The sequence below is a fragment of the Oxyura jamaicensis genome, chromosome 6, assembly GCF_011077185.1.
Source record: "Oxyura jamaicensis isolate SHBP4307 breed ruddy duck chromosome 6, BPBGC_Ojam_1.0, whole genome shotgun sequence".
Lineage (NCBI taxonomy): Eukaryota > Metazoa > Chordata > Aves > Anseriformes > Anatidae > Oxyura > Oxyura jamaicensis.
The window spans coordinates 29,427,282-29,451,053 of record NC_048898.1 but is presented as its reverse complement, the minus strand read 5'-3'; the positions used below and the strand labels follow the sequence as shown (position 1 = coordinate 29,451,053).

Below are 23,772 nucleotides of genomic sequence, written 5' to 3'. Positions count from 1 at the left end.
TCCCACAGAAGGTGTACAAGAACAGCATGGAGACCTCTAAGCAAGCTGCGAGTGGTCAAAGATGTTCTGCAGTGGTTAAGAAGTTCCTGCCCCAGAAGTCTTTCTTCCCTCCTCTCTCATCAGTAGAGTAGAAAGGAACCCGTGCCCAAACCTCAGCTGGTAAAAACCCAAGTTAGGCATTTTTTCTGTTAGAAGTATTTCTTCTGCTAGAGGTGGTGGTTTATGGTAAGATGGTGGACTTTGCATCAAAGTGACTAAGACTCTGGCATTGTTTATCTTTTGCTGACTGTGCTCTGGAGGCGTCAACCTCCAGCAGCGTCGGAGCAGACAGTTGGAGGCGGCAGTCAGTGCAGCAACACTAGCCAGATCTTGTTGATCTGAGACTGAAAACCATCTCAAAACCTGGTTCTGCTTATGTGGGATGGTGGTTAAGGTTGAAGGAGCACCAAAGACAGGTCAAAGCTGTCTTTGCTTTTTCTTTTTTTTTCCTTTTAACTAAAATTTTAACAAAACAGTATGTTCACTAACCATGCGATAGGGAACAACGTGTCCATACAGAACCTCATGTGGGTCTGTAGTGCAAAGTAATACACCTTTTAATTGCTTATCTTAAAAAGATAGGGCAAACCGGTAGCGGTACAGTTATCTTTTAGAGACATGTTAATGTCTCTAGCCTTAGGGTCTTAATTTCTGTTTACACTTGGTTCAAAAAGTTTCAGTGCTCTTCAGACATGGATCTTAAATATTCTTTTAATCATCAGCCATAATTATCTTGAAAGTCAGTAGACAACTGCTTTAGGTTAAACACCTCGCTGCTGTGCAAGAAAAAGGTGAATGAATGACGTAAAAATGCTACTAAGTGTAAAAACTTTGTCAAACTAGATAAAAATATGTATTTGCGAACTGGAGGAAAATACATAAATTATTCATCTATTACTGTGAATAAGAAAACCTATTTCCCTTTGGGGATCCAGCCACTTCTGCATCAATTTTAGTAAAAATAGTGCTGGAGTGTTAAAAAATTATCTCAAGAATTTGTAACTGGCAAAATCAACATAGCCCTGGTCAGTTCAATAAATATTCAGATCCTGCCAGTACTGTTTACGTGAAGTTGTGCTTAGCCTGGTTTCATATGTGTTTGTTGTTCTTTCATTTCTTTCTCTGAAGTGTGAGAGAAGAACTCCTGCTACGTAAATGTGCAGCGATGCTTCCCCAGACCACCACTGAAAACGCGAGGGCTCCTGAGAGTGCTCTGCACTGCCTGCGAGCTATGCTTCACCAGACAGGGGCCCGTCGGGAAACTTTTACAAACAGCCTAAGTCCTGTTTTCAGGAGTTACTTGAGCATTTAAGATTGCAAATCTTATTAGAAGCTGATGGGTGTTAGGCTTCTAGAGCCTAACAGCCCTACTCGTAAAAGTCTTGCGTGTAAAAGTGTGGCTAGATGGTTGTTTGGAGTTTTGGCAGCACGTGCTCTCTTACTGCTGATTTAAACTCTTATTTGGTAGGAGCCATTGAAAATCCGCTTTCCCATCGTGGTCTTTATGTGCTTAGAAACCAAGAAAAATGTGTCCCTTGGAAAATCATTTTGAAAAAAAAATAGCATGGTCCTTAAGCATTCAGATGTTTTTGAAAAGTTACTGTGGTTGTCTCCTTTTCTGCCTTCGTGAACGCACGTATGCTGTTGCTGTTTCCCATAAGCGTTAGCTGGAGATGTGGACGCAATATTTGAACATGTATGTGAGAGGAGGGCAAACTTTCAAGAACATACAAATGTGATCTGAAACAAAATGCTTTCTCTTTTTTTTTTTTTTTCCTTTTATTAAATCCTTTTTGATACTAAATATTCCTAGTCCTACGTTGGCAGTAAACTAAGGGTGATATATTTGGACCTGAAGACCATCTAGCCGTGACTGTGGTGTGGGACTGCGATACGCAGTACCTTTCAAGACCGAGTCCAATGTCTTTATTACCGAAGCATTTGATGGTTGAAAGCTATATTCATTGTTTCAGAAACACTAATCTGTTTTATTAAGCAATGTTTTTACTTTCAAATATGTTCAACAGGCTTGTGGTGTTATTAAATCCAGAGTTATTTTCTTATGTTGATGTAACCTTAACATTTCTTGCTTTGTTTGGGGATGAATGAGATCCAGTTATTTGATGAAGTGTCTATTGGTAATATTTCTACTTTTTAATATATTTAATAGCTTCCTCTTTCCAACACAGCTGTACATATGGTGCTGTAAGAGACAGACTCAAGAGTCACCAGGGTATTGCAAAAAAGATATTTAATATTCTACACAATGCTGAACCCTGTCAGCAATTCCCTAGTGCTTTTTTAGTAGGGAGGTATGAGAAGTGAAGGCTACCAGCTGATTTTGAATTCCTAGGAAGAGTACGGGGTGTGTGACATTCAGCTTTTTGTATTTCTTTTTACATTCATTTAAAATTTGATAATTTGGAAGAAATACTTTTACAAATTAACTGCAGCTTGGAAAACATGCTAGAGAAAAATAATCCTTTTTTTTTTTTTTTAATGTATAACATTTTTTGTTTGTTGCTTGTGACACCTTAAGAAAAATACTTTATGCAGTAAAGTTTTTAGGCAGAGGCCTCACGATAAGATTCGCGTGTCTGGTGTTCTAAGAAACTTGCTCTGGCACAGGGTTTAATGAAACAAAGCAACAATTTAGTATAATTTGATAGTGAAAGTTCTGTACACACCATCATGCAATGTCCTTTTTCTTCCTAAAACCGATGATTTTTCATTTCTTAAAAGTGAAAATTCCTGGAACAGTTAGATCCAGATGCGTCTCAGATGGTCCTTTGCTAGGTTTCTTCCAGAGACCTCAGCCAAAGCATCTGCAGGATCCTAGTTCATTTTCTTTCTGCCTTTGTGGAAAAATAAATAAATAAATAAAATAAAATAAAATAAAAAGTGCCCATTGCATCGTGGTAGCTTTGTAAATTTGTCTCTCTGGCGACTCTGCTGTAATTAGAAATGGGCAGGCACTTTTTACTCTTTCTCTTCATTTCTCCAGGCTTGAAAATTAGGCTCCAGATGTCGGGAGTTTTTAGTGAGTTTATTTAACTGCTTGAGAAACTTAGAACTTCATTGGAGGTATACTGAGCATAATTCTTCTGATCTTAAATTTCTACAATAGTTTATTTTTTTTTCAGTAAAATCCCATGGCATTTTTCCTTTTTATTCGTACTGGTAAATACTTTGCAGTTTTTTTGGCCTGCTATTCTAGAACAAATGTACCTCTTTTGCTCTTGCAGTTAAATTTAAATGATGATGTATGATTGTGTTGTTATAAAGTGTATGTATATTTTTGTAATTATTTCCATTCGGTTATAATCCATAGTTGCCGTGATACTGCTGGTGATCTGACAATGCGTAACATCAAAACACATTTTTGAATTACTATGGAGTAAAAAATAGCCATTTACTGACACATCTTAATTTACTGCAGTATTTTTCAGTAGCTCTTCTAATGACTGTGCTTAGTTTTTTTTGTTTTGTTTTGTTTTTTATCCTCCTCCTGTGTGCTAAATGAGCACAACAACAGAAAAAAGAATTTTCATTAGCTTTTACCATGATGTTACTTATCTCATCAGCATTCATTTGGTCCTTGTTGTCCTCTAATTCCACATTCTTTATTGTCCGTTCCTTTATTAGCTTTCCTGGAGATACTATACCTTCAGCTGATTTAAGGTGCAACACTTCTCTGGAAGGTTAAATCTAGAGGGGGCAGGCTGTCGTAGAGTTGTTATTTCTTACAGAAATTTTTTTGGAGGAGACATTTTTGGTTTGTGATTTATTTCCCCTTCTCCCTGGTTTCTGTAATACCTCAACCTCCTCTCCAAACCGTCAAACTGCAGCAGTATTGACAAAAATGTTTATCTGAGCAGAGTACAGTAAAGGAGTCTTGGCCTTATCTAAGATGTTTGTCCTCTGTGTACGTTGGCCATATAAAAGAGTCGCAGACAACTTCTCATGAAGCGAATCACAAAAATTGAAGATTGACCTCGATCAATACCACTTCGCATTAACGTACGTGCTTCTCCTTATAACTGCTGGAGTTTCTTGAAAGAGAGGAAAATGTTGTGACTTCCTCCAAATTAATGTGAATTCCTTCTTGTCAGGCGCCCTCTGTTATACAGCAAGGTTCCCCCTTCGCTTGCCTCTACCCTGTCCTCTCTCATCTGCAGCAGCGTGAGCAGGAGGCAGGCTTCCAGTGCAGCTTGGATCGAGCCAGCAAACAACTGTGAATAAACAGAAAGAATGATTGTGGGGGGCTCAGTGCTCGTCAAGAAGCACTTTTATAAATAATTATACAAAACATAATATTATTTACTAATTCTGAGCCTTATGTTTATTTCAGACCAGAACAATGCATTTTGGCTCATTTTACAGTATTAAATTGTAGTGGAAATGTCAGGCTGGAACATAAATTATCAAAATGTTGTGGTTAAAGCAAGAGAGGAAAAACTCATTCTGCTCTAGTCAAAAGTGGGAAGAGTTGGTAATTACAAAATTTCTCAAAGGTACAAAAAGAATAAGCAGCCTGGAGGATCCATATGGATTTGTTCTGTTGCTTTCATGGTAGCCATCAGGAAACAAACAAAACAAAAAGGAGGAAAGTTAGTTGGTAGGGGGGAACAACCAGAAGAAAAAGCTGCTTATGGGAAAAACCAAAAAGTGGAGCCCAGCTGTAGCTTGAACATAGCAATATTTTAAAATTAGCTAGCAATATTCCCAGCATTTAGGTTTCGACAACAACTGTGAGCGTGTATCCCGAATAAGTCATAATTCTGACTCAGAGCCTGAGTGCCATCTGGACTGCAATACTTCTGTGCTCTGGTTTCTGTGCACACACGCATGCTTCCACACACACAATTGAAATAACTCGCCTTAATCCTCATACCTTCACTTATTTTGTTTCTGAAATAAAAGTTTTCACACACAGGCTTCAATCAAATCAATAAATAGTGTAAACGAAGACCAGTTTAATTACTTTGATTCCAGCTGATGTTAGCTAACCCCTTTGTACGGGTATTGTAATATGTGTCAGCTCCCATATGTTTTGTGGTGTTACAATGTCAGTCTGTAATATTTATTTTTAAACTCTACTTTGTATATCTCATTTCGGTTGGCTTCCAGAAAGTAATAGTATTCATCTTTGTGAATGTCATCACTTATCTTAATAAATAATCCATTTTCTTCTTCATTTCCCCTCATGCGCTTTGGAGGCTGGGCTCAGTCCATTGCCCTAATTTCCCTGCTTTTCCACCTTTTTGGTGGGATTCTTGAGTATCCGAGTGACTTACTGGGAAAAAATATCTTCAGCGTTTTTTAAAGTGAGCTTGCTGCTAATGAATGTGTTAGACAAGTCTGGGCTGTGGATGCTATTTCTTAGCCATTAGATGAGGACATTTATGTTATTGAGATTTGCTGGAGAAAATTTCTTCAGTGTACTTAACTCAAACCTACACGAAGTAGTTCCTTCCCATGACGTTTGTCATTGGGATTTTGGTGGTGTTTTTCGGGGCAGTTTGGCAAGTACCTGCTGACCTCATCACGGTGTAGCAGAATAATGTCGCTTAGAAGATCGGGCTGCTGGTTTTAGCCGTAAAATTAAGGTCAGAAACCTTGCCTGACATTTTGCAGAATTCATTCAGTAATTTAGCAATTAAAATCAGGATTTTGCGAAAATCTTTGATTGCAACTAAAAATTACAGCAAAGTGATATTAGATCAACTCAGCAGGTGTTTATGGAGTGAAAGCAGAATGACAGATTTGTGAAGTAGTGAAATGAGGGGAAAATTTCTTTGTTCCCATCTTCAGCACTGGCAAGGAAACTGAGTCAGAAGGTCCTCTTGCATACACAGGTTGAATGTGCTGGCTAGAAGACTTCTAATGCCTGTTGAAGTTGGTAGATCTGTATTCCAGTGGTTTTGGAGGCTTGTAAAGTTGTAAATAAATAAAATAGATGGTGATTTTTCATGCCCATACTGTTAATCACACATTGAGCAGAATAGCTTGTGTGGTACTTCTTCAAACAAAAGAGAGGACCAAGTCTTGGAACAGTCAAATTCCGTGGCAGTGTTTGAGGGTAAGACACCATGACATCGTCCTCCTGCTATTAGGAGGGGAGAAACAATTTTTTTTTTTTTTTTCAAAATATTTATTGAATGCAGGTGAAGACTGATGGGAGTAGTATAGGTAAGCAAGAGTGAGTTGGAAAGCCGAGTACATGGAAAGAAAATGAAATCAGCAAATGGGTAATAAAAGAGTGGTTGAAGAAATTGTGTTGAAAATACAGATATTTATAGATAACTAACTATTTGTGTAGAATTAAGCAGACTAGATTTTTTTGTAACTTATAAATAGTAAGTTATTTCACATTTCTCCTTCCTGACTGCCTTTTCTACGGTAGAGGATTCAGTGCCGTCCATACCACACAATTTTCTTTAATAATATGAAGAAGATTGTTAGTGTCTCTCCCAGAAATAAGGGAGCTTTCTTCTTCCACCCCTAATTGTAGGTGTGGCCAAAATTAAGTAATTTTGTCATGGTTAGAAAATTGCCACGTTTCTTCAGATCGGGGCTTTGTTTTTCAGGGCAGACTGCGCAACAGGAATTTTGCTATTCAGCCATGAATCTTGATCTCTTTATACGTTCAAAAAATTGCCAGCATGTAGACTGACAGTTTATATAATACTTACAAAATAAAAATGATCAGAAACCTGTGCAAGACAGGGAAAGCCCATTAGCACACTCAAAACCATATGAGAAAAAGAAGCAATGGTTCTTCTGATGGAAACCATAGGGGAGAAGAAGAAGAAATTAGAGGGTGTATGGAGGATGTTGTCCTACAGAACATTGGAAGGTGAGAGCAAGAAGTATGAATGTGATTCAGGAGGCAATAGGGCTTCCTTTGAAGTTGAAAAAATTTGTCAGACTTTGTACAAGGTCTGTTTAAATAAAGACTGTCTGCAAGACTGGATGTAATATTTGGTTATTAAATAAAAGGGCATCTGCTCTCATAAAAGCCACCCTGTTTTGTTCGTGTATGTTATTGGCTATTTTCCTACTTTGTTCAGGCTTTCTATAGAATAAACTTATGGCAGCCTGACAAATGGAGCATTTATTGTGGCTAAAAGTACTGTAAACAAAACCAAAATAGCAAGTTTTATTGGCTTTTATAATACATTACAATTTTTAAAATTGGCAGTGGTATAGTGGAATTTAGTATTTTAAGATCAAAATGTTATCTGAAAACAGTGGACTTCGTTTTCCAATTCTTTTTTCTATTATGTACAGCACTGTTCTTCTATTTGTTGCTCACGCCCATGTGTTGTAGAAACAGATTCTAATAAGAAACATTTACAGACTCGGTTGCTTGTTCACGTGCAGCTCCACACAAATGCGTTGCTTGCATTTGTTCTCATCTGTTTAAAAAAATAATTATTTGCCTTTGAATTTGAAGAAAATCATCGAGTCTGCTTCTCATATTGCCCTGCTATGAGCTGAAGCATATGGAACCTTCATTGTAAGTTAATCAAGATAAACTCTCCAAGGTAACAACAAAAAAAAAACTTCCTTGAAATGCCTATAAAAATTAAATATATGTGTTTTATACACAGACCTGATCTAGCAACCATTCTTCAAATAGGAATTCCACTGAATTCCAGAGGAATTTAGCTAGAGTAGAAAGTTTATGATCAAATTCTATTGGAATCAGAAGTAGCATTGAGCCTGATCCCACCAGGTACGAGGTCCAGTGCCCCGTGCATCTCTGGCTCGCTAGGGTAAGGAGAATTTCTTTGTTTTCCTGGCTGAACTTATTTTTGGTGTAAAGTTGTTCAACGTCTGCTTTGGAAACAAATGTACAAACCGCAGATGTCGGTGTATGAGCTGTGTACCAAAATTCTCTCCTTCAGCCCTGGTGAATGTCAAAGCAGTATGCGTAGGTACGCCATTAGTGGGGGAGTGCTGATAGCGACACGGGGTAGTTGTTAATTCATGATAAGAATTTCAATAATTGGGTTGAATTAAGTTTTAAATGAAAAGTCTTTCTTCAACACACCAAAAGCTGAAGAATTTATGTCTTGATATTGTTATAAAACAACTTAGCGAGTGTCATAGGTGTTTAAGTTTCAGTTATTTCTAAGTAGAAATGTGAAAATTCATGAATATTATCGGAGATACAATATTGTTTGAGAGATAAGAGGGGAGGGAAAGGGTGAGCTAATGAATTTGAATGTCAAAAAGTCATAAGCCTTATATATATTTATATTTGTTTACTCTGTAAGCAATCATGGACAGGGCTTTCTCAGTGTGTGTATTTTTTTTTCTTTTTTTCTCACACAAAATCTGTGAAGATTTATAAGCAAGGGCTTTGCTTGCTAGTTATGTGTATTTTTATTGCTCTTTTTTTAAAAAAAAAAAAATGTATGAACATTATTCTTTTTAAAGAAGAGTTTTAAAGGAAGCAGCCTTTCAGTTTTTGTGATGTTATTTATCATAAAAAAGAGACTTACTCTTGTTTCTGCTGTGTATGTTTTCTTTAGAGACTGTAGATGAATTAAAGAGTTTCTGGAATCAGTTACCAAGAAGTGAAATTTTATTAACTAAAAGGAAAAATGATCCATCTTTTTCAGACACTTAACATATTTCAGTTTTTGCATTTCACTTAAAATACGTGAGTGAAGTTATCTCACAGCAGAAGGAAAACTTTTAGGAAGCAAATTTAATCATCCTTCATTAATTGTCCTTTTTGAACTTCTGGATCTGCTGGTCTGGGTTCGTGTTAGCCAGCATCAGGGCAGAGGTGGTCTGATCTTTCTTAATTATTCTGTTTTACTGTGGTATATAAAACATTTTGGATATCACAAAGCAACAACAAAGTCCATAATACTCTTTAGCCTTTCATTATTTCTTTGGAAGGCCTTTTTTGAAAGTATTTTCTCATCTCAGAAAAATAGTATCTCTCCCTGAAAACTTGATGTCAGCTGTCACCTTTAAAAATATTTATGAAATCTAAAAGGAAATTGAGGGCTATTTTTCTCCTTCTCTGACCTTGTTTTGTGTGTTTGGCAGTATTGAATAATGTATGTATAACTGCATAATCAATTTTGCATCTGCGTTGATAGGCAACTTCATTTCTTAGTCTCCAGTTCAAAAGTTTCTTGATCATGATGATGTACTGTTTTGCTGGGATGTGTGCGTTGCTCCCGGCAATGTGTTACTACACGGAAGCATCTTACAGTAACTGTTGGGATGCTGCTACTCCCGTGTTTAGCTGAGATTTTTACTGGTCTAACTTGTGCAAGCATTGTTACAGAATTTTGAAATTAGTATTCCATAAATTGTGAGGGATTTGTGCACTTTTTCGGTATTTAAGGTTTAGCATCATCTCTAGACAGGTAGAAGACCTTGTCCTTTAGGGGATTTGTCCTCTCCTCCATATGAGGATGAGAAGTGGTGTATTTCTTCTCCTCCATAGTACTGACCAAATAAGCCATTGAGTACTTTAATGCTTAGAAAAAGTCTCCATACTTTCAATACTTACAATACAAAATCCTTGAGTGGAGGTTTGAGACAAGGTTCCAAAGCTTGTGGAAATAGTCCTAAAATTAATCCTGACCTGCAAAAGATGGGGCAGGTGTTAGATACCCACCCTTTGGTGCTTGCTGTACTGCCACTGCTGCTTGTGGAGATGCTGTCGCTGTCGGCAGGGGTTCCAGTTGCAAAACCAAAATGATGATTGACTGTAAATCATTCCAAGATCTCAGATATTTCCTCTGTAGTGCAGTTGATATGAATCATTACCAGTGGTTAGAAGGAAGGGACAGAGAGGAAGAACGTTTGCTAGCACATAAACTGAGGCAAAATCAAACGAGAATAGGTTAATGAATGAAATACCTGGCATGTAGTAAGCATTTGGCTAATGCATCTCAGGTAAATAAAGACTACGTGAAAAATACCAGTGTTCCATAAATAGCACAATAAAATGTATTTGTATCTATAATTAATGATGTACAAATTCTCTGTAAGCAGATGTGAGCCCATTAGCTTTGGTGAAGTTTAGTAAGCTTCCATTGAGCTGACTTTGGTTCTTGCAACAAGTGAATAGTGCAAAGAGCTTCATGCCTCTTTAGTTATTAAATGTTTCCTCTTTCAAAAACAACTGTGGACTAAAAAGCTTTTCAATACAGGAATATTTTGATTTTTGGTATGGAATTTGGTTTTCTTGTTTTTAATTATACTAGCCAGACATTAACCAACTAACTAGAATTTAATGACTAGCCTCCAGAAAACACAGCTTAACTTGTTCTTTTTCTCCTTTAAGGTGGTTTCACCTAGAGTCCAGACAAGGAAAAAGAACTAAAGACAGAGGAGAAATAAAGGTCAATATTCAGTTTATGAGGAATAACATGACAGCAAGTATGTTTGATTTGTCAATGAAGGACAAAACCAAATCCCCTTTTGCTAAACTAAAAGACAAAATGAAGGGTCGAAAAAATGATGGAACGTTTTCAGATACATCCTCTGCCATCATTCCAAGCACTCACATACCAGATGCAAACATAGAGATTTGTAGTGGTGAAGTACAAATGAAATCAAAACCAAAAAAACCTTTCCTTTTGGGACCTCAGCGGCTATCTTCAGCTCATTCGATGTCAGATTTAACAGGATCACACATCTCCTCAGAAAAACTAAAATCCAGCACAGTTGGCTACTCTCATCTCTTCAGGCGTCAGCTAGAATCTTTTGGTTCGGTCGATGAAGGTGGTAAGTAAAACTCGTGCTACTTAATCTTGACAATTATAATTACAAATCACTGCTACTCGAACATTCAAAAGTCTGTTTCTTTAGTTTATGAAGCTATTCCAAGGCTAAAAAGTTAATAATATATATATATATATTCATTTCTGTTGGTTGGTGGTAACTTATAAATGCTGTTTCTGAGCATAAGGAATAACTTATAAACCATGATGTATGATAATTTATCATTTTTCATCTTATGTCCTCATTTAAGAGTATGTTGTAATGACACATTGCCTTCAAGAAAGAACTCTAGGCAAAATAATGTCTTCTGAAAAATAAAAGTGTCTTTAAAAAGTTTAAAAACTATCACCAAAGTTTTAAACCTGATTTATACAAAGAACTGAAAGTACTTTGCATTGTGCAAAGTTATTATGCAACAGACTACTGCTGTTTTCTGGAATGCCATGCTAGCCACAGCTGTATTGTTCGTACAACCTAATTTTCACACAGAAAATAAAATGCTGTAGTATCTATTGCTTCCTTAAACTTTTCTGAACCACCAAGTTGAGGCCACAGCTGTTCGTTTTTAAAAATAGATTAGTTATTCAAGCATGTTTTGAACTAAGACTTAATTGCAAACCTAGACCTAAGTTAAAATGTGTCATAAAGTATGCTCTACTACCTCATTGATAATGTACTAATAACAGATTGTTTGCAGGGAGTATAAAGTCTCCACATCGAAGGACATTAAGTGTCGATACTTCTAAAATGAACCAGCTTGACAGCACGGTTGATGAAACTGCACTTGAAGCACAAAACGACCCATTTACCAACGTGAGTGCTTCGCTACCCCAGAAATTTGCTACACTGCCAAGACAGAAGAATCCATTTGAAGAAAGCCCAGCAGCATGGGATCAAAACATAAGTCTGTTTTCCAAACCTGTTGAAATAAAAAAAGAAATGAAAAAAGAGAAAAAAGAGAAAGTTAGTCTTTTTGAAAGAGTGACTGGAAAAAAAGACAGCAGGAGGTCAGATAAATTTAGCAATGGTGGATCAGAGAGTTCTACGGACTTGAAATCACCCAGTGCATTTGGGGAAACTCATCAGGACAGTTTTGATTATGAGTCGACTAATCCGTTTATGACAAACTTCAAGCCTACAAGCATGTTGCCCTCTTCAAGGTAGGTTTCCACTGTACTTTGATCTCATATGTTGATTATGTTATATAAATGAAAATGTGAAGTGATGAGAAACACAGTCTTTGTGCTTTATATACATTTATATCATTGCTTAGCTGTTACTAAGTAAAAGTTAGCAACTTCTAATACAGTTTTATTTCATTTAGAAGTTACATTTATATTGCTAATATGAACTCTGACTGTTCTTCGGTACTTGCGTTTGTGGAAAACCTTGCTCATGCTTCAGAATGGATTCTTCCTGAGAGTCTTCTGCTTTCATTGAACATTCATCACTAACTATTACAATGCTTTTCATCACTAACTATTACAATGCTTTAAGTCTAGAGAGAGGTTTTAAGTCTAAGGGAAAAGTGAAACAGAATAAATACATGGTGAAGAAAATTTGAGTAATGGTAACAAATGCTCTACTTCTTACCAGTTGGGGAAAAAACTGGGTTTAGATTCTGTGTGAAACCTCAAGAACTGAAGACCATTCTATTTGTAAATGGGAGCATCTGCATGGGCTCTATCATGCTTGAAATCATTTGGCTCACTGTAGCTTTCCTGAGTTCGTGTGTATTCAAGGTCTTATACAAGACAGCAGTTTATATGCTAAGCAAAGTGAATTGAGTTACAGAGGGTGATAAGAAACTTTGATTTAAATAATCCGTTCTAATCTTTGTTTGCTTATCAACAGTTTACTTGTTTTTCTTAAATTAAAAAAAAAAAAAAAGTGTATCCAAAAGTTCATTTCCCTTCTGGCTTTTGTTTACCAATGAGGAAGATAGTCTTATACATACATACATACATAAATCTATACATACATACATATACATACATATATATATACATACATATATACATACATACATATATATACATACATACACACTGCTGAATCCAATATATATGTTTAAGCAGTTAAATAATTAACTTGTTCCTCATTAACTTGTTCTGTAAGATTTAAGAACAGATCAGTCTTACGGTATCCCACCTCAATTTTATTCATAGGTTTGAATGTATGCACTACTCTTTTAAACTTATAATCATTTTTCTCAACAAAACTAATCTTGGATGTGAATTAGATAAACTGAAATGGAATAACTATAGAAAAGATTCAGTTGCTAGAAGCTCATACGGACTTCAATGAGTTATCTTCTTAGTGCTTCCTATAAGACAAGTCAGTACAACTGTCTTAAATAACAAGTTTACAGCCAGAGTCTTAGAATATTGTTATTTAATAAAGATTAGAGTAAGGTTAGGATGTAGCTTGGTTTGTCAGAAGTTAAACTTTCATTTAAATAAGCTCCTTTAAGGAGAAGTAATTTAAATAACAATTAAAATTACATAGCATTTAATTTTTTTAAATGAAAATTTCTATTCAGGCAGATGCTAGATATAAGTAGTGAAATCTTCTGAAGTTCTTGAATGCAACAGATCTTGATAAATATAAATCTTAAACAGTAATCATGATGGACTGTTTTTCTTTGTTTTGTAATTAAAAAGCTCATCACAGTGCCCCTTCAGAAGGACTCCAGTCATTTATTCCCCCTTTTTGTATGAGACTCTTTTACTAGTTCTTGACTTTTATGTAAACATATCTATTTGTCTTATCAAAAGTTTATTTTGTTATTTTCAAAAAGCCCAAAATAGTAAACATTCTGACCTTATTGATAAGACAGCTAATATGGAATAATATCTATCATGCAATAATTTGTTAGAAGCTCTCTGTGTTTGCATGCACTGCTATTATGGTCTATGAGAATCTTTTACAATAAGTTCACTTGCTTTCATATGTATCTTGTACAATGATTTTCTTTTGAAGTAGAAACTAATATAAAATGTGCATATTTAATAAGTTTACAGTTTAAGTTTACCTTTTATCTGGGGAGGATTTGCTGAATAGAATCCATTTTTAATTTTTAGAATTAGTAATACTGTGAAGAAAGAATTGTATAAATCTGCGGGCACAAAATAATTGAGGTTGAGTAACAAACTCAGTATGCAGAAAGCATACACAGGCAACTTAGATTTTGAGTTGTTTTTTGTTTACTCAGCACACTATTAATCTCTTTTGGATGGATACCACCTTCACAAGTAAGACAGGCAGTGTCTGTTTAGTAAGCTGTGTCCAAAATCAGTGCCACCTAGCTGTGCCTTGCTTTGAATGATGGAGTGTTCATGGATTCCTGCCTGATGAAACTCACGGGAAGATGTGCATTACAGCCATGGGACCAGGACAGAGCTGGTGCAAACAGGAAGAACAGAAAACAAAGGAACACAGAACCAAGCCACACAATCACAATATGCCTTCCCCCACCCCAAAAAAAAAACACAAACCACCAAGCGAACCAACCAACCTCGGCCTGAAACCTGCATAAATAGAAGATAAATAGATAAATTAAAAACCTTAGCAAATACATTTATACCTCAAGTCAGGCACGGGACCACAGGCAGGTTTTTTCTTTCTCCTCTGTCATGTAGTTAACAAGATCTCAGGGGGGTTGTACAACCTCACGAGTGTAATCCAGTTTTAGGAACTGTCACTATATGCTTACCTTACACTGAAGAGGGTCTCAGTCTGGGGATACCTCTATACATCTGTGCCTTTATACCCTTACCTTCTCTTTTGTTTTCGCTTAGATTCAGTGATTCATCTCTCCCTGATCCTTTTGTCTTTTTTCACATTCTTGCCTCCCTTGATAGCTGTGATCTATAACGTAATCTACATGTTAGCATTACAGCAAGTGTCTTTGTAATCGTAAACATTTCATCAGCCATCACTTTTATAAAAGATAATATCTTCACCTTTTTAATCATCATCATTAGAGGCTCCTACTGCCACTTCTTTGTTTCAGGTTTATTTGCTATTTTATTTTAGCATTATCAGTTTGCTTTCCTGCTTTAAGAGCAATTGACATTTGGTTTTGCCTTGCCTATTAACCTCTTACGAGCAAGGTGACCAATTTTAGGTTAGAATCCAGTGGATCTACAAGAGACTGGCAATGGCACTAGGGGTCATGCATTTGTGTTTAAACGTTCGGGTTGCTGTATTACTGACAGTGCCAAAGTTCTATGTTTGCCACAGCTTTGGGCAGAAAAGCATAACCTAGGAATTGACTGTTACAGTTACACGTCATGCTGATGTGGTGGTTGCCAAACTTGTGGGTGGCTCACGAAATAATTTGAAGGATGTTTTGATATCATCAGCTCTCTCCTGTCATTCTCTTAGTTCTTCCAGCTTGCATTAGTGCATAACAAAGCAGACTGCTAGTCTCACATTGTTACTCCTGAAGTCAGTGAATTGTCCCGTGATGTGAAAGTGTGCAGAACCTGACTTCCAGTTTCTTATTTGAATGTGTTCTTTAGCAGACATAACAGAAAAATATTTTTCCTGCTTAGATATGAAATGTAAAACACATACTTTGGAACAAGTAGGGGAAAAATATTTAACTTCTGACATCATTATCAGGTTTGGTAATCGTGTACCTTGAGCAAAGAGCTGAAATAGTGTCCTCAGTGCACGGCTAGCAGAACGGGCTGTGTGTCTGCTCTGATAGCTTCTCCAGGTCGGAATTTGATATCTCAAGGCAAAGACCACTTTATCTGTAACAGAAGTTATGATTATTATGACCCAAATCTTACCTGAGTTGTGTCACATCCACACTTTACAGTGTATATGGTTAATGTTCCTTGGCTAGTGATTTTAATTGATTAAAAAAAAAAAAAAAAAAAAAAAAAAAAAAAAAAACAGGGTTTAGTTCATGATAATATACTCTGTATTGCTTTTCTCAAGGTGTTTGGAATATCTTTTCCATGTAAAAGGGAGCATGAGATGATTTTGGTTTCATGCAGAAGTGAACAGGCTTAGAAAGTCAATGCACTCGCTCTATTCCTTCATTGTTTCAGGTCTGAAAAAGGGTGACAGATACTCCATGGGCCTAATCCGAGGTCTTTAAAGTTAATGGGGTCAGGCCTCAAGTCCATCCTAATTAATTTGGTTTGAAGTCCTTGACTAAGCAACAATGATCTGTGGAACAGCAGCTCATAACAGCAGTGCTGGCTAGGGGCTGGGGGAGTTGCTGAGCAGTCCCTACCCCAACCAGTTATTTAGTGTTAACTGGCTGTATTCGTACTCTGTCAGTAATTCTTGTCATTTTGTAATTAAAAGAATGAAGATAAATACATTTTCCATGTGTGTCTTCGGTGCTGATACAGAAAATGCGGACGTGGCTGGATCAACAACAGTTGCAGGGTTTTTATTTTTTTTACATAAAATTAAAATTTTCCAGGATTATTTAAAGTTATGATTTATGGTTATTACTATTATTTATTGTTATTTCAAGAAGGATTAAGAAGTATTTTGAAAAAGCAAAGTAAAACCTGCCCTTTTTTTTTCTTTCTTTTTTTTTTTTTTTTTGTAGAACATGAGTTGCCAGGAAATCACAAAATAAGTACCCCTAATTTCTATTAATCTGAGCTCTGGCAAAGGCTTTTTCTGTGGTTTTGGGAAAATGACTTAGTCTTCCTTGCACATTATCTGTTAAGTGGAGCTTTGTTACCTCTTCCAAATGCTGTGTGGATCCGTTAGTATTTGTTGGGTTGGTAGTGTCACATTTATTTTTTATTGTCTGGTGCAAACATAATGTAGATATTTATGAGCTGTTTTCCTGACAGTTTCAAAATGCTGCAGTCTCCTAGTGAAAGAAGAAATGCCTTTTGTAAATATTACAAAATTCATGAGTTCCAAACCACTTATGTAGCCGATGAAGCACGCAACATGTTCTAGTATTTTTAGTTAGCATTTACCAATAATAGATGTCTTCATATTTCTTCATCCACTGTTTTGAAGGGTTTGCTTACTATTATCTTTAAATGCATTCATTCTTAACAATTACTTCTGTTGTTGTGGCTCTCAAGAGGTTAATTTGCAGTCAGTAGCCACGTGGATTTTGTATTGAACACAGTTAAAGAAATTGACAGTAATCCCTGAAAACAAAGATTTTTTATTGTGCAGTGACCAAACCTTATGCATCATTTCTCTGAAATTGTTTGTGTTTAGGAAAATACACTACAGTAGGCTAATAAAATGATGTGAAAATTTCTCAATTTACACCACTTGACAAGTGCTAAGAGAAAAGCATCTTTAATTTTAATGTGTTATTAGGACCTTTTTAGAGAGATTGTACAAGTTATTAACAAGGTCCTCTGAGACAGGAGACGGGTAATTAACAAGACCTACAGAAAGAGAGTTTAGGTAATTAACAAGATCTTAGGCAATGGACACAGGGAAACAAATAGTCCAATATTTAAAGCTGACAGGTTGTTACTAGTCTGATCAAATTCCAGATCTCAGAAACTGGGTTGATAGCTGTGAACCTTCCAAGAAACATTATATGTAGTGTGTGTGTATATTTATATGTAAAATACATGTTTGTGTGTGATATATGTGTAGGGTTCTCTACGTCTGGAACACAATATAAGCGTATGTATATATACATGCATGTATACACATAGAGAGATGCATTACATGCAAACACTTTATAACATAGCACTTCCATAACCCAAATATTGTTAAACTTTGACAAAATAAGATGAAGCTTATGCTGCATACTGCTTATGCTTTATCTGAAGTTCAAGCAGTAAATGTGCTATATTCTAAAAACTGTGGGAGATGGAAAGATGGAATAGTGGTAGAGGAAGAAGCATAACTTACATCTTACGTAGCAGAAAGTATGTATAACACTCATATAAACATCAGCTATTGGTGGGTTGGAGCCTAAGGAGCAGCTGATGTTAAATTTTAGGAAATATATTAATATTATGTGTGGTTGTCAACTAATTAGAGAGGCTATTGCAAAGTCACGCGTTACTCTGACTTTCTAGGTCAGCTTATTGAGCCGGGTTAGTAGAGCAGGTGCCTGGCACCAGTCAACTGCACTTGTCAAGTAAAATATGTTAGCTCCAACCACACTGAAGATAAGTTATTAGTGCAATAACTTGAACATCAAAGATATCCAACAGCTAAATGGTTTTAAGCCTTGCCCCTTATGTGTGATGGGCATGGTTACTGGACACAGCTCCATCAGAATGAACCCCAGAAACAGCCCGATCAGAGCAAATGGTTGTAATGTCTGTATAGTCCCTTACAAAGCAGGTCACAATATACATCTTTTTTTTTTCTTTTTTATTTTTTTTTTTTTTTTTTTTTTTTCTTTTTTCTTTTTTCCTGTGCCCTGTTTAGAAACTTTGATCTCTAACGAGTGTATAGCTGTGCTGGCTAGAGCAATAAGGTTTGTTCAGACATTTTAGCATGCACTTCTTGCTTAGTCAAAAAATGAAATCGGGTAAACTACACTATTTTCAGAATTTTGTTTCATCTGCTGGTGTTAGCATGTCATGTTTTAAGAACAGCACACAACTGCATTGCTCTTCTTGAAAGTTGTTTTTTTTTTCAATTCTTTGCTGAAGTTTGACTGCGTATTTCTAGTCGTGTGATCATTGCTACGTAGAATTTTGATAGGTTATGGCAGTGCATTAATTATTTTCTAGACTGTTAATATTTGCTAATTCAGGATGGCAAAGCTGTCAGTAGCACATCCTTCAATCAACAAAACAAATGCATGACAGGTATATGAGAGGTAACAAGAATCTACAAAACCAAGAGAAGTCATGCAGGGAGTCTTGGTCTGTCCTGCTAAGACGGTTAGTATCTGATTTAGAAAGATCACACCATGTGATGAGAGAATAATGAAATCTTTCCTAAAGCTGCCACAAATCAATGATGACATTATTTGTGACATTACTAGGATGGGTTGGAGCAATTGATTCCTGGAGAGAGACTATCAACTATTTCTACAATTAGAAATATTAGTACTTAGTATTACTCTACTAAAGGCTCTTTACCAGCAATGACTTCTTATTGTCTGGTTTAGGAACACTGTTTTAACAGTTCTTCCTGCAGAATGGCAATTATTTTTTTTTAACCTTTCGTTAACTGTTGGTGCACATTAGGCCATGTGAAATCTTTTTCGAAAGGCTTTGATGCATATCACCTGTCCCAAGGGGGAATGCACTGCCTGTTCTGTTTGCTTTAAAATAATATCAAACAGTTATATCCAGTTTCTTTATTAATAAAAGCATTCAAAAATCATTCTCAAATTTTCAATGCAAAGTTTTACTTCAGGGTCATTGTTTTGTTTTTTTTTTTGGTTGACTACAGATCCATATAAGTAGGGTCTCCTAGTAGTAGAGGTGCTGGCACAACCTTTATTACAGAGGATCTTTAATGGTCTCTTGTGGATAAAAATTCATGAGTTTTTTAGCCATAGCACAGCTGCATAATAAAAGCAGAAACATTAAAACACTTAAAAATATTAACTTTTTTATATAAAACTGTTTCCAAAACTTGCACTAATATTTGGTTGAGTACACTGCTTAAGATCAGTTTGGGTTTAGATACCTTGTAAGACCAGAATTTCACAGAATCACAGAATCACAGAATAGTCTAGGTTGGAAGAGACCTCCAAGATCACCGAGTCCAACCTCTGACCTAACACTAACAAATCTTCCACTAAACCATATCCCTAAGCTCTACATGAGTAATGTGTACAGCTCTGGGCAAATACAGGGTCCATTACTGAAAGATACCAACATTTTTGGAAGGAGAAGGCTACCCAACAGATAGAGCTCACAAGTGCAGCACTGCATGCCTCCAGTTCCCTCAGTCTGTCTCCAGCAGTGTTGGATGCCTTGAAACCAGCCACAAGCCTGTTCTGGATCCCAATTCATGTCTATTTTCCAAATGAAGTTGTTTATACATATGCATAAATTAGAGCTCCACCATAACATTTTGTATCAGCTTCTCTGTTCTCTTACAGATACATGAATAACTACATCATTTGGTTGTGCTCTTGAATCCTTTATTTACTTAAAGCATCAGAAACATCACCAGCAAAACACTTTCAAAAATATGTGTCATTTCAGGCAAAACACTGCAATTTTCAAAGCGCTGGGGCTGTGTTGTTTAAGGTTCATTATATCTTGAGTTGCTGTTAGTCTTTACAAACAGTTTATTTGGTGCAGTCAGCGAGGAAAGTCAAACACTGTAGGCTGTGCTTCACTTCTGTCACAGGTTCTTTACCATAGCTAGCCATAATAAATTTAGTATAACTCTCCCTAACAAGAGCATGTAGCAATTATTTTTTTGTTAAATTATTCAACTTTTGTAACTGAAAGCTTCTGTGCTTCTATTTAGTTGCATTGCAGTGTTTTTACTGCACTCCATTATATATATATATTTATATATATATATTATATATATTTATATATATATTTATATATATTTATATATATATAAAGAGAGATACAAGAGAAAAGGTTGCTGCTTCGAAGTGCATTTTGTTCAGGACCATTATCAAGGACTGCACTCTGAGCCTGTATCTCCTTTATCTTCATGGAGCCTTCTGCTATCAGAAGGGCTCCACAGAATGCAGCAGTCTCTGCTCATGAACAGGTCATTTCCAAAGCGTAAAGAATATGTAGATTGGGAACAAATGGTTTGCAATAAAAATGCATCTTGCATTCAAAGTTTGGGATTTTTGGTCCAGTTAACTCTTGGCATGAGTCTTCTTAGCAATATTAAGAAAATGGAGCGATAGCAACAGAATCTGATGCTCTTTGTGTGTCCTCCTTGGGTTACACAAACTCCAGAAGGCTTTGGAGCATGGCTCGACAGCAGGACAATTTATATAAAAAAAATGTCTTAAGTGATGTTCCCCAGAATCTGATTGGGCGAGAAATGGCAATATGCTTGCTTAATTGCCAGACGTGACTGTCATTTCTTTTCAGACTCTAAAGTGATGTCTGCATTGCCAGACACAGCAGGCTAATACTATTCTATGGAAAAACTCAGTTTCTGAATTTCATTAACTGCATCTGATTTTATTCATTTCTTTTGTTTTTCTAGTCCATTGGTAATAACTTAAACGGTATCTTAGTATTTCAAGTTTCTGGTACGTGTGCTGTGATAATCCAAAGAAAAATAAACAACAGGCCAAAGACCAAGTAAATAGGAAGAAGAATAATTTTTAGACTAATGGAAAATGACCATGGTAGGGTTTTGCTATTAGCTGTACAGTGATGTTCTGAATTAAACAAAACTGAAAGCTCACACTGAACACATAGATACAATGGATATTTTACAAGATATGAAATACTTTCATCTATAATACTTCAATACTTTGAGTATTAAATATTAATGCAAGTATCCTAGTTTTAATTTTTAATAGTATACAAAGCAGTGATCATATAACTAATATGGATAACAAAAGATAAGTATAAAGCTTTAACTCCTTAGGAAAATAAGATTTCCATACAGCATAATTAGGATTCCCGTTCATTATGTTGTTGGAATAAATAGTTCGGGCACTAAACTGGTTAAATCAGTTTTAGGAAAAAAAAAAAAAAAAGCATGGTTTTAATTTCTAGACATTTAGAAGCTAAATATTTAAGCAGCCACTAGTCCTAATGTTTGAATTTTTAACTACCATTGAACTTCAGAAGACAAAATTAAAAACTCCAATTATAAACTTGAGCTTGAGATAAATCTTCAACTCGAGGTACGTTTAATCTTAACAACAGATAACCCAGACAGTGCTATACCAGCACAGAGCTCAGGGAAGGCTCAGCTGTGGGCGGCCCCTCTTCTTGCAGTGCTTCACCTTGATAGTGCTGGAGAAGTGCCTCCTTCACACCGTTCCTGGAATGTTTCCACTGAAGTTCATACCTAAACTGCAGATAATCAGCCAGGAATGTAACTATGAAACTGCCTCATAAAGGGGAGGTGTTAGGAAAGAAGCAGGAGAGTTTCATGTGATTCTAACATGCATTTAAGGAAATGCATTTAAGGAAAATAGCAAGAAAGTACAAAATAATATGCTTGTTATGATTATGATGTAGTCATCCCAAAAATCAGACATACGTATCCTGTCACCATTATCATTTTATACCATATTTGTTTCTCATCATTTTTCTCCCCCCAGCAACATGGCAATAGGGAAGGATTCTCATCTCACGTACCTAAACTGAAAGCTAAGCTAATAAAACCCAGAAATTCTAGCAAGTTTTACTGTCCAGTAAACATGTAAAGACAAAGTTGTAAAAAAATAATGGGTATGATTTAATGTGATGAAAATATCTCATATAAAGTAACTCTTAAGGCAAATAATTGAATTCCCAGATGAGTGAAATGGGGGCATGACGAATTTCTGTGCTAGATTGAATGGGACTATTGTACCGCTGGTGACTAGCGGGGATGTGGAAGCTGGGTGGTGTGCTTGGTCGGTCACCTTCTTGATCTGACTGCAGCTGATCTTGAATTTGTGCCTTCTTCCTCAGTCCTGCCAATGTGATTTCCCTTATTTTGCTAGTTCCTACATTTCTTAAAGGTGATAAGACAGTGAAAGTTTATTAGCTGTAAGAGAAGATCTATGGACCTCCTGATACCAATCACTGTGGGATCTGCAATGTGACCCTGACACGCGGTGGAGAGGGAGGGTTCTCAGCCTGTCTGGATGAGCAGAAGAGGTAGAAGATGACTCCGTTCCTTGAGATGATGAAGGAAACAGGAACAAGGAGCGGTCAGGCCAGTTTGTGTAGGTTGGAAGGTACATGCAATAAGCAGGCGTCAGAATGAGATGTAACACCTGGGAGGTACACACAGTGCTAATGACCATGCATGAGCCGGAGAAACCCAGTCTGACTTCAGTTCGCAGGGGAGTGGGCAGAAAATCCATTTGTTAGGAAAGAAACATCTTTTTACTTATAAACTGAGCAGGTTTAGCTTGGATACAATTGAGAAAGTAATTATAGTTACAATGCCAGTTTTTTACAATCACTTTTTACAGTGAACTGCACGCTAAAAACAAAAAGATAAATTTTTTTTCCAAGCTTTTTGCTCCCAAACTTTTCCGTAGCAAAAGTTCCCTGCAAATTTATCAAGCCCTGGGGGAAAAAAAAAGAGAGACAGGACTATAACTTGCCTATGTGCTGAGATGACACGATCTCATATTATTGCTTAGATCAATACTTTTGGAATGCTCTTACAGAGTTGAGAAAAGATTTACTTGAAGGATGCTTATGATCATTGTGCAACTCATGGGCTGTAGTCCTAGAGGTGTGTTTTCTGTAATCTGTTACGAGCTATCAAGCGATCAAGTAAGATGATAACTGAAGGGGTGTGTATTGTTGTGATGAAATTTAAATGCAAAAATAAATGCTCTCATTAATTCCAGTGCACAATATCTGCAACTCCCCCGGCTGTATGCATTCATAATTTTACAGCATGCTCTTTCAAGGTATTAAAAGGTTCTTGGACAGTGAATTATGGGTGCAGCTGGGAGCGTCTGCAACTGCTCACGTTCACCTCGGGCTGGAAGAGCTGGCAGGAAACCCAGTGAGGCTCGGCGAGGCCACGGAGCTCCCAAGTCAGTTAGTTAGACGATCTGACTTGAAAATGTTGGACGCAATCTCGGCACCTGTTTCTTCCTGCTTCACTGAGAAGCAGTATATTTCCACATATCTCTAAAATATGAGTATTCATGGTATTTGGGTTTTATTGGTGAATATTGCGTTTAATAGTTTCGTTATTTTGCAGGGGTATTCAAATTACTTCACGTGAAATAGGCGGATGTACTCTTTTGTAATTGCAATGTCCACAATGTTAGAGAAACAAAAGACGTTTTTAGTTGAAAAAAATTAGTCCATATTGGCAGTGATTTATATTTCTAATTTTGTAATGTAACTTTTCCTA

General features: G+C 36.4%; 1 protein-coding gene across 1 annotated transcript in view; it reads left to right on the top strand.

Annotated features, from left to right (window-relative positions):
• Positions 1–23,772, top strand: part of RAB11FIP2 (RAB11 family interacting protein 2) — a 35,679-nt gene that overhangs the window by 1,485 nt on the left and 10,422 nt on the right. The window contains exons 2-3 of the mRNA XM_035329379.1: positions 10,364–10,806; positions 11,501–11,963. Of these exons, the coding sequence (XP_035185270.1) occupies positions 10,364–10,806; positions 11,501–11,963 (906 nt within the window). The remainder of the gene's footprint in view (positions 1–10,363; positions 10,807–11,500; positions 11,964–23,772) is intronic.